The sequence below is a fragment of the Spermophilus citellus genome, assembly GCF_964194105.1.
Source record: "Spermophilus citellus genome assembly, chromosome: 9".
In the NCBI taxonomy this organism is placed as follows: Eukaryota; Metazoa; Chordata; class Mammalia; order Rodentia; family Sciuridae; genus Spermophilus; species Spermophilus citellus.
The window spans coordinates 3,391,300-3,404,081 of NC_138191.1; the positions used below are offsets into that span (position 1 = coordinate 3,391,300).

At 47.6% G+C, this 12,782-nt stretch overlaps 1 protein-coding gene across 3 annotated transcripts in view; it reads left to right on the plus strand.

Annotated features, from left to right (window-relative positions):
* The window catches only part of SNX27 (sorting nexin 27), an 81,520-nt gene extending 73,924 nt beyond the window's left edge, over positions 1-7,596 (plus strand). Inside the window, exons 9-12 of one of the 3 annotated variants that reach the window (XM_081307103.1) lie at positions 1,803-1,952; positions 2,262-2,390; positions 2,743-2,802; positions 2,910-7,596. In XM_081307103.1, the coding sequence (XP_081163229.1) occupies positions 1,803-1,952; positions 2,262-2,390; positions 2,743-2,802; positions 2,910-2,918 (348 nt within the window). In that variant the 3' untranslated portion in view covers positions 2,919-7,596. The remainder of the gene's footprint in view (positions 1-1,802; positions 1,953-2,261; positions 2,391-2,742; positions 2,803-2,909) is intronic. The other 2 variants (XM_081307102.1, XM_081307104.1) reach the window with 2 other exon arrangements.
* Positions 7,597-12,782: the final 5,186 nt, after the last annotated feature.

The following is a 12,782-nucleotide window of genomic DNA, read 5'->3' on the forward strand; positions in this document are numbered from 1 at the left end:
CTGTTTGTTGATTCTTTATTTTACTTCTAGCACTTTATGAGACTTGATAACAAAGTCGGTTCCTAAACTGACATGATGTAGATTTGGGCCTACTTTTTCTTCTATTAGGTGCAGGGTCTCTGGTCTCATGTCTAGATCCTGATCCACTTTGAGTTGAGTTTTGTGCAGTGTGAGAGAGAGGGGTTTAGTTTCATTCTACCACATATGGATTTCTATTTTTCCTAGCACCATTTGTTGAAGAGGGTATTTTTTCTTCATTGTATGTTTATGGTGCCTTTGTCTAATATGAGATAACTCTGTGTGTACTGTTCCATCCCATTGATCTTCATGGCTATTTTTGTGCCAATACCATACTGTTTTTGTTACTATAGCTCTGTAGTAAAATTTAAAATCTTGTATTGTGATACCTCCTGCTTCACTTTTTCTCACTAAGGATTTCTTTGGCTATTCTGGGTCTCTCATTTTTCCAAATGAATTTCATGATGAGCAGGGCCAATCTTAAGGCTCCATGATATCCACTGGCATTTGCAGAAGTCTTACTATCATTGAGCAGAAATGCTGCTTACTAAGCATGTCAGGGTTTCTGATAACTCTGAGGGGGTCATGGCTTGGACTGTATGCTGAAGGTCTGGTTGCAGGGAACTTCTTTTTCCATTAACATTTTATTTTAAAAAGTTTTCAGATACACTAGTACAGTAAGCTATTACTACTTTCACCTCCCTGGTAGCCAGGATTACAGGTATGCACCCCCATACCTGGCAGGAGCTCACCTTTCCTGATTTTGGACTTAGGTTTAATAAATAGCCCAGTCAGCCCTTATGCACCCATTTCCAGCTTCAGCAGCCTTCAGCTCTCCCCTCATGTTTCATCTATTTTAGTCACAGGCTTATTTTCCCCTGGAGTTTTCTCCTTTGTCTTCTCTGCTGGCATTGAACCCAGAGCCTCATACCTGGTAGGCAAGTGCTCTGCCACTGAGCTGCATGTCCAGCCCTTTTCCTGGAGTTTTTAAAAGTAATTTCCAGGACAAGGGGTGTGGCTCGGTGATAAGAATGCTTGCCCAGCATACATGAGGCCCTGGATTAAGTCCCTAGAATCCATAAATATAATTTCCAAGTATTTAATTTTTAAAATATTTTTTATTTTGTTTATTTTTATGTGGTGCTGAGGATGGAACCCAGTGCCTCACACATGGTAGACAAGCACTCCACCACCGAGCCACATCCCCAGCCCCCCAAGTATTTAATTTTCTAGGGTGTTCTTGAGAGAGAAAATGGTTGACTAATGATAATAGAGCTTTAAAATTTTTTAAGTTATCATTTATTAAATACATAATTATGTACCAAGTACTATACTAAATACTTTATATTGAATGCAGTAACATTATAGGTGCTATTACTGTTTCCCACCTTCTAGAAGAGAAAACTGAGCCTCCGAGGATGAATTTGCCTGAGTTCAAGTAACCTGCCTAGAGTTGCACTGTTAGGAAGTCATGGGGTCAGATTAGATCCCACCCCTCAGGAAAAGAGAGGGTCACACTGAAGGGTGCGGTGGTGCTTTCTAGCTCTGAGGTCTTGGTGACAGTGTCTCTTCTGTCTCCTACTTACATGTCTTTAGATAGAGAAAAGAGGATTGGCAGTGTGGAGGCAGAAGCTGGGAGTGGGTAAAAGCTGCCCTGGAATTCTTTCCAGTCTAGGAAGGGATTGAGACCCAGGGCAGGTCTTTGGGTTCCCCTTGCTTTTCTCAGCAACTCTCCTCTGTGCTTCTGTGTCATGGTAACACTGTTTCCCTTCCTTTCTGCCTAGTACCTCAACATGCTAAGGACTTGTGAGGGCTACAATGAGATCATTTTCCCCCACTGTGCCTGTGACTCCAGGAGGAAGGGGCATGTTATCACAGCCATCAGCATCACGCACTTTAAGCTGCATGCCTGCACTGAAGAAGGACAGCCGGAAGTGAGTCTCCCATGGACCGGGCTGCAGCACTGCAGATGGGCTCGCTCGCGTGCTGTGCTAGTGCTTCTTTGTGAGGAAAATGAGATCCGAACTGTGTTTTGATTGGGGTGATTTGATGAGATCCACACTGACCCTTCACTTCACTGGCTGCACCCCCCCCTTATTCTTTTGTCAATGTCTGAACCCTGAAATGCTACAGCCATCTCCACTCATTTCTCTTCTGCTTCCCGGCTCAGAACTCCCTTCCCTCACTCCCCGCACTCTCAAACTCAAACTGTAGGCCTTACTCTCTCGTTCTTGGTTGTCCAGAACCAGGTCATAGCGTTTGAATGGGAGGAGATGCAGCGATGGGACACAGATGAAGAAGGCATGGCATTCTGTTTTGAATATGCGCGAGCAGAGAAGAAGCCCCGATGGGTTAAAATCTTCACACCATATGTGAGTGGGAGATGGGGAGCATACTTAGGGAAAGGAGATTGGGCTTTAGGTTTCCTTCAGGCTGCGTACATAAATGGAGAGACTGAGACAGACAGACACAGAGTTTTCTTGTGATGGAAACCTTTCTGAATCCTAGAGCCCCTGGTTCAGCCTGTTTTTTTCCTTTAGGCCCACCAGGATCAACAGTTTCCCATCCCACTTGGCTCACAGAGTTACCACTAGGGGGAGCTAGAGAACGGAAGGTGGCCAGGCCTGGAGTCAGCCAGGGTTTTCTCTGTACTGAGTGGGTTTGGAAGAATGGGTGACCTGGCTCTGAGAAGTAGTGAGTGTTACTGTTTTTTTTCCCCCCCAGTTCAATTACATGCATGAATGCTTCGAGAGAGTGTTCTGCGAGCTCAAGTGGAGAAAAGAGGTAATTTTGAAAAATCCTTGATTTCTTCATTTTTTGTGTGTGTATTTAAAATTTGTAGGCCCATGGCCAAATACTTGGGACCCTCACCTCCATTTCTGTCTTTCTAGGAATATTAGTTAGAGCCTGGTTATCTCATGTGTGCCAGGACATTCTTCCAGCAAGGCTGGCTTCTGGATGGTGAATGGGCTGTGAAAAAGGCCCGGCTTCTTCCCTTGTCTAGAGGGTGGACGGTGGCTACAGGCTCTTCCATCTCTCATGACTTCATGGACTCTCTTCTTCCTGTTTCGTTTTATTTTGAATCAAATCACCCTCCATGTTCTCCCTGACCCAGAAGGGCAGCTGTCCTCAGATTTAGCTGTCTGACTCGATGAGTCATGATAGTCTCTAAATTAACAAAGAATGTGTATGCAGGGGGAAGTTTTTGCTACTGCCATCTGTAGGTGTCAGTGCTAGAGCAGAATTTAGAATATTCTGAATAATTAGGTAGGGGCTGGAGATGCAGCTCAATGGTAGAGCACTTGCCTTACATATGCAAAGCTCTGGGTTTCGAGCCTCACACCATCACCAAAAAAACCCAAAAAACTGAAATACGAAAACAAACTTAAAAATCAGCTGCTGCGGGGCTGAGATTATGGCTCAGCGGTAGAGCTCGCCTAGCACGCGAGGGGCACTGGGTTTGATCCTCAGCACCACATAAAACTAAATGAATGGAATAAAGGTATTGTGTCCAACTACAACTAAAAAAATAAATATTTTTTTAAAAATTAGCTGCTGTACTCAAAATCAGGATCAGGAGGTTAAATCAGAATATGAAAGTTTATATTCATATTAGCAAAAAGAACATTAGATTCTGGGACTCATATCTAGGTTTTCTCCTAGCTTTCTTTTTCTATAATTTTGAGTAACCTCCTTAGATCTGAGTTTCCCTCTTCTATAAAATAGGACCTTTTAGTTCTAAAAGTCTGTGATTCTAGATGGGAGATGTATTAGGGGAAGAGGCCAAAAAGATTGAATCACCCAGCCGTACACCGTTTCAGTTTCTGTTGGGGATTGTCTCGAGATTGGAGGAGATGTAGCTTCCCAGTGACTCTTTTCTTTTTTTCCTTTCAGAACATTTTCCAGATGGCAAGGTCACAGCAGAGGGATGTGGCCACCTAGCCTTCCCTTTTCCCCTTCCCTTCGTCCTCTTCCTCTTATCCTTCTTGTCTCCCATGTCAGACAGAGTAACCATTAACACAAAAGAAGAGAAAAGGAAAAAAGTCATTATATTCAAAAGCCCTGATCTAAATATTCTTAATAACGCCCTCTGAATTTCATGTATCTGGAATTGAGCTGGTAGAGAACAATAGATGGTCAGTACCAGAAGTCCACTGAGTTAAGACAGGAAAAGAAGTAAGCCCAGCCAACTCGCCAAAGGTGTCTGTCCTTTCTCCTGGGCCTCATATCGACAGACTCTCCTTGTACTATATTTTTAAAACTGGAACTATGAACTTCATCCATTTGCACTGTTCAGACATATATATGTATGTATGTAAAAAATTATATATACACAAATTAACTGCACGTATATACATATATATATTTCTTTTTAAATTTCATATTGATGGCAGTACCTTTTTTAGCTTGTGTTTTTACACACCTTTCACTAGAATTCATGACCTCTCTCTTGCTCTCTTTATTTTGAAACAAACTTTTAAAAGGAAAAAAAAAATTACAGGGAAAATACCTCTCCTCATGAAGGACTCGAAAAGTTTACAACCTGCTTGGGTTTCCCCCCCCCCCCCCTTTTTTGTATCGAGTGCAGTTTCTGGCTCATGGGTTGCCATAGAGTCTGAGGAGCAAGGAGCATAGAGTGTCTGTCTTCCAAGAAGGTGCTGGGGAGGAGAAGGAGGTGTGTTTCTGGGACAGCAAGGCTGCAGATCTGCAGGAGCGTCTGTAGACTTGGTGTGATGTGATTCCAGGGCAGTGTTCCTGGCCCACGCTCCCATTCATGGCTTTCTAGCCCACTGTGCATCTCCTTCCTGCTTCTCTAGGGCACCTCATGTGCTTTCCCTTAACTGGCCCAGAGCCAAGTTGAGCATGGGCTCAGGACACCAATGCCACAGGAACCCGAAGCACCTCCCGGTAGTCATTTTCCAGCTCCCTGCCTGTTCCGCAGGGAGAGTATCCATGACCAGAGGTCACACAGACACCTTAGGCATGAAGGTGGGACTTACAGAGGGAAAGGGAGGAAGGGGTACTGTGTGACAGGTCTTACCTGCTCCATTCCTGCCGAGAACCCCCAGAACTGTTAACTCCCTGTGACTTCCTTCCGCAGAGCATTGGGGAGGGATCTGACAGTGTCTTCAGGGCCTTAAGGGAAAGTCGGAAGGGGACTGTGGTCTAATCAAACCATGGCCTGCCTAAACCAGCTAAGAACCCAGGAAGGCGTGGGATTATGGTAGATTTGGGTTGGATCTCCACCTTTTACTTCCACCTTGGAAGGAAAACCTTTTTGTCCCTCCAAGTTCCTCATCTGATTTTGCAGCTAAAGCCAGGTCTGATAAGTAGAGTCACATTCCCGGCTCTGTACTGTATCCTGAGCTCTATACGATTGAGTAAGAAGCACGAAGTCAGGCTCAGATACAACTGAAACACATCTTTGAACCTTCTTTTTTCCCCTCTTCACCTTTGAAATAAAAACCTCCACAGGATGGCATGGTCTGCTTTGTGTGCCAGGAAATCAATCAGAATTGGTTGTAGTCGGCTCCACTGAGCAGTGTGGGGTGATTTGGAATTTCTCTTTTTTATAACTGTCACCCTGTTATCCTGGCAGCCACTTGCCCTGGGGACCCTTCTCCAAACCCAAGTGGAATCAGCATATAAAACATAAGAATGTTAATCTTTAAAGTTGCCGAGGGTACTCATGGTTTGAAGGCTTTAGTACAGGATTGACTCCTTTTGGCTTAAATGAATTTAATAATGAGCCAAAGGACCCTAAAAAGAAGATATGTTTATTTCCAGATGCTACAGATACAGAGGCTTTTGGCACCAGCTTTGTTTAAACTGTAAAAATAGCAGCAGTGCACCCCTCTTTCCGCTAGAGGGAGAGGGATGAACACACCCGTGAGTCTGTGCGCAGCCCAAATGCTGACCTCCCGCACACAGGCCGCCCAGAGATTTGGAGGCCCCTGAGAGTGGGCAGATGGTGCACGCTCCCTTTCTGACTAGCATTCACTTGGTTCTTTGGAGTCTGGGTGAAGGGCCTCATAGGTAGTTAGCCTGCTGGCAGAATCTGTTGGGGGACAGCCTGTACTTAGGGGTATCCCAAGACAAAGCACCCAGCTGCAGCAAGCAGATGGGAAGGAGGGAGACCCTAAAGGGTGGCATCTTGTCCTTCACGTACTCCAGGCCTCCAGTAATGGAGGCAGAGGTCGCTGTGGCTATGGAGGTCCACAGGATCGAGCCGAGCCCTTCTTTGCATGAAACAGTGTCAGGTGTGACTCTACTTTCCCCTCCTCCCCTGCACTTCCTTTCTCTAATTCCTGCTTTCTCTTGGTCCTGGCTTCTGCCCAGGGAGGTGTCTACCCAGTCTTCTTTTGCAGTTTGTCTCTGGGAAATGGGGCTCCCCGTCCCCCAGCTTCACCCCAGCAGAACCACAAGGTCTTCCTGGCCTCTGGCTGTTGTTCCCTCCATACTGGCCTTCTGTCCTCTGGGGCAAAAGCTCAGAGCTTTTTATGGAGCAGCAGAAAATGTAGGCCCTGAGAAACCTGTCCCTGTGGAAAGGTTCCCTTGGGCCACGCTTTGAGCGCTCTGCTCAGTATATTTTCATTCTATTCTCCATTTCTCTGCCCTCCCCTTGCCCTAGGCCTAAGCTTAGCACAGGTACAGATAAGTGTGTGCTTGGGCAGCTCCTAGGCCTGGACAGAGCCCTCAGGGAGGAATTAGATAAATATTCCAGCATCCTCATGCCTGGCCCAGTTAGTTCTCTAGTTACCTGGGCCAGTAGCTTTGGGTTATCCCCTTTTGAAGCTCCAAACCCTATGCTTGGAACAGCAAAATAGGGCACTGACAGGAGGTGGCACCTTTCTCTCTCATCTCAGAATTTGCCAACTTATAAGCCGAGCTACTCGGAGGCAGTTTTCTTAAAGGGAACCGTATGCTAGTTGACCTGAAGTCTCCCTGTCCACATCGCGCTGTCCGGCTGCACTGGCTCAGCAGTAGACCTCAGCACACTGCTGCTCCTTCTCCAGCCCCGCTGGACCACACTGGCTTCCTCTGATGGGGGCTGAGTGGCTGAGCACTCGGAGAGGGAGTGGCAGAACACAGGCAGGGGGGTGCTTCTGTAGCCCTCCCCTCCTGCTGCATCCTGCCAGGCCTCGTTCACTGCAGGATGGCAGCAGCTCACTCCTCAGCAATAATCTAGGGTGTGGGGGAAGCTTAGGGCTTGGGGAGGGACAGACCTAAACAGGGGAGTGACGTGGGCTGGGGGTACTTGGCCAACTGCTAAACTTGGACACCAGTTTTATTTCATGCCCCTATTCAGCTGGTGAGCTGGGCTTCAGTTTTTCCCAGGCCATGCATACTTTTAATTTATTTGAGAGAAACTCTAATTGTATTTTCACTGCAGTATCTTGTATTTTTTATTTGTGATTTAAGAAATGTGAAAAGAAAATACACAGACATATAATGGCTAACAGTGTTTCTTTCATTCCTTGTTCTAGAGCTAACCACTCTAAAATTGTTTGGTAATGTCACTTAGTGTAATTAATTGTAACATATTCTTTTAAATAAATTGATTTATTGATGAAACAATTCTTTGGTTTCCTAGACTACAAATCCTTTGGGTTGTGTGGGAAGAAGGGAAGAGGGACCTTTGAGATTTGAGTTTAGAGTGGTCAATCTGAAAGTGAGAAGGAACATTTAACCAGTTTTTATCTAACCGGATAACTAGTGGGGCAGTCTTTGGAAGGCAGGGCATGAAGGAGAGTGTAGCAGAGCGAAGCCAGGGAGGTCCTGGTTTGCGGTTCTGTGCCCAGTAGCTCCTTTGAAAATTCCTTTTCTCTCTCAGTTCTCAGAGGTGACTGAGCTTGGCCCTCCTGTCTGCTGGTCATTCTCGGCATTCCTTCCCAGCTGAGAACAGTTAAGGCCCCAGAACCTTGGGACAGCGTTTGGCACTGGCCTCCCCAGCCCCGCCCAGCCCAGCCCAGCAACACGTATAGACTTTCTCATTTTTCAAGGAACCCGGGAAGCTTTCTCTTACGGGGATCTGAACTGAAAAGTACACATTACCCCTAATGAATGCCTAGGAAATACTAGGCACTCGGGGTGCTTGTATCCCTTCTTCTGCCCACATCTCTGAGGATGTGGCTCCACTCACCTGCTCAAGATCACCTGCTCTTTTATGGACTGAACCAGCTCTGAAAAGCATTTGTAGTGGATCAGACATTTTTGTTGTTTTTATTAATCTTGCTTATTGTTTTTATAATCCCTGACTATGTACTTTTGGTACTTAATTGATATAAGAGCAAGGAGCAGTTTGATAGTTTGATGTTTGGTTTTTTGTTGTTGTTTTGCGGGGGGGGGGGGGGGGGGGCGGTATCCTGGGAATTGAACCTGGTGCTTTACTACTGAGCCTTTTTTTTTTTTTTTTTTTTTTTTTGAGGCAGGATCAGAATTGTTTGGGGCCTCACTAAGTTGCTGAGGCTGGCCTTCAACTTGTGATATTCCTGCTTCAGCCTCCCAAATCACTGGAATTACAGGCCTGTGCCACTGTACCTGGCTTCCAGTTTGACATTTTCTTTGTCATTCAGGGTCTTATGCACCAGCCACTGGCGTTGCATATTTGGAATATGATAAATATTACTATGTAAATGGGAAAAAGTTTGGTTTTTTTTTTAACAAGAATACATGGAGAAGTAGAAAGTAGGATTACAAAATTAGAATTAGATTAAAGTCAACAAACATTAAATATCTACCATGTATTGGGCATTGTATTAAGAAACTACAATAGATAAAAAAAGCAAAGAAAAACATTCTGCTCGCTTACAGACTCACAGAGAATGAAACACAAATAGCCATAATGCACAGTGGCAGGTTTCAGATTGCTATAAGGACTAGAGAAGGAGGGACCAGAACAGAGAGACCTGGGGAAGAGGGCCAAAAGGAGGTCTTCATGAAGGAAGGGTGTTTACGGTGAGTCATTTAACATGAGCAGGATTTCATCAAGCTGGCATCCAACAACCATGTGTCTGACACTAGTAATGGAGATTGGAGAGAGAAGGGGCCGGGTGTGACGCACAAGCTTATAATCCCAGCAGCCGGGGAGGCTGAGGCAGGAGGATCACAAGTTTGAGGTCAGCTTCAGCAACCTAGCAAGGCCCTGACTCAAAAAAGGGCTGAGGATGTGGCTCAGTGGTTAAAGCAGCCCTGGATTCAATCCCTGGTACCAAAAGAAAAGAGAAGGGGGTAAAAAGAATCAGCCTTGTCCAGAGAAATGCAAGAGTCCTGCTGGAGCAGGGCTTAGTGTGTAGAATGAAGTGAAAGTAAGACCTTGAAGAGCTTTGGTGCCAGGGAGGTGTGAGGAAGAAGAGGGGTCGGGGAAGAGGAAAAGAAGAAAAAAACTTATCAGTTTGAGTTAATAAGTAGAAGCAGTGGATAATTGGAAGGAAATATGAGAAAAAATGGGAAAGTAAAATCTTTCATGATTTAATAACACTGAATTTATGTGAGAAGTAAAAAGACTCCCAAGGCTTTACGTCTGTATGACTGGAATATAAAAATATTTAAGAGTTGAGACTTTTGGGAGAAAGACAGTTTTAGCCTTGGACTATTTAGGCGTGGGTGGGAAGCCAGCCCAGATGTCAGCAGTCGTTATTAATTAATTGTTCCCCAAGCACCTCGTAGTGTCTGGACGCTGTCCAGGGTAATGGCAATACAGTGGTGAACAAGACAGGGCAGGTCCTGGAGAAATGTCCCTGAATTGGCTTTCCACATCAACCCCGGCTCCTTTGGAGGACTCGGACCTCAGGAGGAGACACACTGCAGCCTCTGGGTGGATGTGCACGGGGACGGCGAGGCCGGACTGGACAAGGGACTTGGAGGTGGACCCGCAGGGGCTTTCAGCTGGATTGGCTACGCGAAGTGGGAGAAAGGGTACCCCAAATTCAGGCTCTCATGGGTACATCAAGAGCTGTTTACTAATGAAGACTAAGAGAAAAGGTAATAACGAAACTCAGTTCAGGAGGCAATCCAGCTTGGGAGCACCCGGCTGCGCCTGCTTCCTATCAGGTGGTGAAGGCCGCAGGGCATGGAGAGAGCTGGGGGGGGGACGAGTCCTTGGGAAAACAGGGCAGAGGGCAAGGGGTTTGTTAGAAACAGGAGTGTGGGTCAGGGCCGTGGAAGTTCTCCGGTTTGGAGGAGAAGGAGCCTGGCTCTGGAAGGGCTTCCTTCAGTCACAAACCCTGGAAGCTAAAGCTGTGGAGGGCTTTGAAATTTTGGCAAGAGAATTAAAAGACGAAGGACACCCTGAAAGAGAGGCCATGGCTCTCAAGCCAGCAGGGTCCGACCCCAAAGGAAAGGAGATGCCTTGGGTTCCGTGGATACAGTTCAAAGCTCTAAAAATACAGAAAGGGGATGAGAACACATTGAAGAAACCGTCAGGGCTCCTCTCCCTGAGCCCCGCCATGTTCTGATCACCTCAGTCTCCCTAACAGAGGGCCTTTTTCTAAATGTCTGTTTTCATTCTACGCCTGAAAGTTGCCCCGTCCCTGCTGGTGACAGCCAGTCCACTCTTCTGCCTCAAGAAGTTATCTGCCTTCTTTTTATGCTGCTGTTAACAGTGGACACAGCTTGATTATCACAGAAGAAGAGAGCAGTAAAGGCCGTCGCTGCGCTTGCGTGAGGGGTGGCCACACCTCAGCTCCTGAGCTCAGAGGAGAGGGAGGAAGGAGGAGTGTGGTCGCCTACCGCGTCCCGGGAGGCAGGTGCTCTTGGTCCAGCACCTACCTCTCCATCTTTCTCTTCTGACTCTCAAACCCCCGAAGCTGAGACAGCTCAAGGGAAAATTCATAATAGGAGATACCAGCTCCTGTTGGTCCTTTTCTGGGCTCCTTCCCGTCCCTGACCACACACATCTCCATCTCTGTGGAACTGAGACTTTTTTATGAACTAGGCGAAGAATCCCACCTGGTCCTACTGAAGTGTCCCATTCTTGGCCTCTACCACCCAAGAGTCGTTTTCCCCCTGAAACCACTTCCACAGAGCTGTCTCCTAGAACTTCCCCTTTTGCTTCTCTTTTTAAATAGTCTTAGTCTGGGGCCCTTGGAAGAGGAGGCAGAAGTGAGGTAGGGTGGGGATTTACTCCTGTCCAGGGTAATGGCCAGATCAAAGCTGGAAGGTGAGCAGTTTATAAGAAAGCAAGTGACCCATGTGCCATGAAGTCAGAGGCCACACCTGTGGGCTCCTCCTGAGCCAGCCCCAAAGAGGGGCCCAGAAAAGGTCTAGGAATTGGAGGGACCTTAGCGCTCAGAGAGTCCACCCTCTACCTGCTGGAGCTCACTGCAGCGATCTGCTCCCTACTTGTTAGGACTCTGCCTCAGAGGACAGATGAGAACAGCATCATGGGGCCTGGAGATGGCCCACAGCCTTCCCTTATTGGCCTTGTGACTCCAGGGAAGTCAGCTGCCCTCAAAGCCTCCCTTTCCCTTTCTGCAAAGCTATATCCCGCCTCGTGGGGTTGTTGGAGGTGGAATGAAGGAATGTCCACGAAGGGCCTAGAACAGGAGGACACACAGAACGTGGTTGACGAAATAGAGGTCCAGAATGGAACATGCCTGGGGACAGGGCTCCCGAGAGCCTGTGCCCAATTCTACAGAACATTCCGGAATTAAGCCCCAAAGAGGGGTGAAGAATAGAGTCACAGAGCTTCGAACAGGCGTGGACTCGCTGAGGGAGAGCTGAGCCGCCCCCCAGCTGCTCCCCAGCTTCCTTCTCTTAACCTCCCTCCTCCCCTCCGGTCCCTGCCCTCAACTTTCCAAGACTCTCATTTGATGCTTTTAAACTTTTTTCTTTATTTAGACAGAAAAGACCAACTCTTTAAAAGTAAAATGCAATAAATAAATAAGTTAAGCATAGAGAACTGTCTGAAACTGACTCCCCAGTCTCCCTTCCCACTCCCACCCCCACCCCATTTTCTTTTCCCTAAAACCTTTTCCTAAAGAAAATGATCAGGTAATAAACCCCTTTAGCCCTCCCCACTCCCTTCCTCCCAAATACCCAGTTACCCCCCAAAAGCAAAGGGAGAAATCAAGAGAGAAAAAAATCCAAGGGCAAAATTGTCTAAACTCCCAGAAAGAGAGATGGCAGCGACCGGCCGGGCCGGGCGGGCTGGGTGACGCACGGGTGGTGGTGGTATTTACACGGAGGGGGCCAGCAGAGACTGTAAACATTTTTAGGGGTTCAGGGGGAGGTCTTTTCCTCGAGAAAGGAGGAGGGTCTCTGTGGCTGACTGGCGGAGAGGCAGCCCTCAGGGCTCCCCCACACCCTCCTTGGAGGGGCCCTTGGGGGAGGCAGTGAGTTTTAGGGCTGGGAGCCCAGGATTCAGGGATATCCTACCTCTAGCTGGGTGGAGGGGAGTGTGAGGCCAGCTTCTGAGGAGCCCCTACTGCGGGGAAGAGGCTGGGGTGAGGGTGGGCTGGGGAGTGTGGGAGCCCCGCCGCCCACCCTGGGCTTCACGACTAGAGCAGGCCCACTGGTCGGGAGGCAGGTGTGAGCACTGGGCACAGAGGGCCCACCACAGGAGCCCGAGCAGAAGGCAGATACCCTGGAAACTTCCAGCCTATTCCTTGCTCCCTCGCAAAGGCCAAAAGGGCACCTGGGAGGAATAGGCCCGCGGAGCCAGGGAAGCCAAGCCACGGCCATCAGAGAGGCAGGGTAGCAGGAGCAGGCCAGTGTCCTGTGCCCCCGGGGCCGTGAAGCAGCTTTGGCCCCAGAGCCCGATC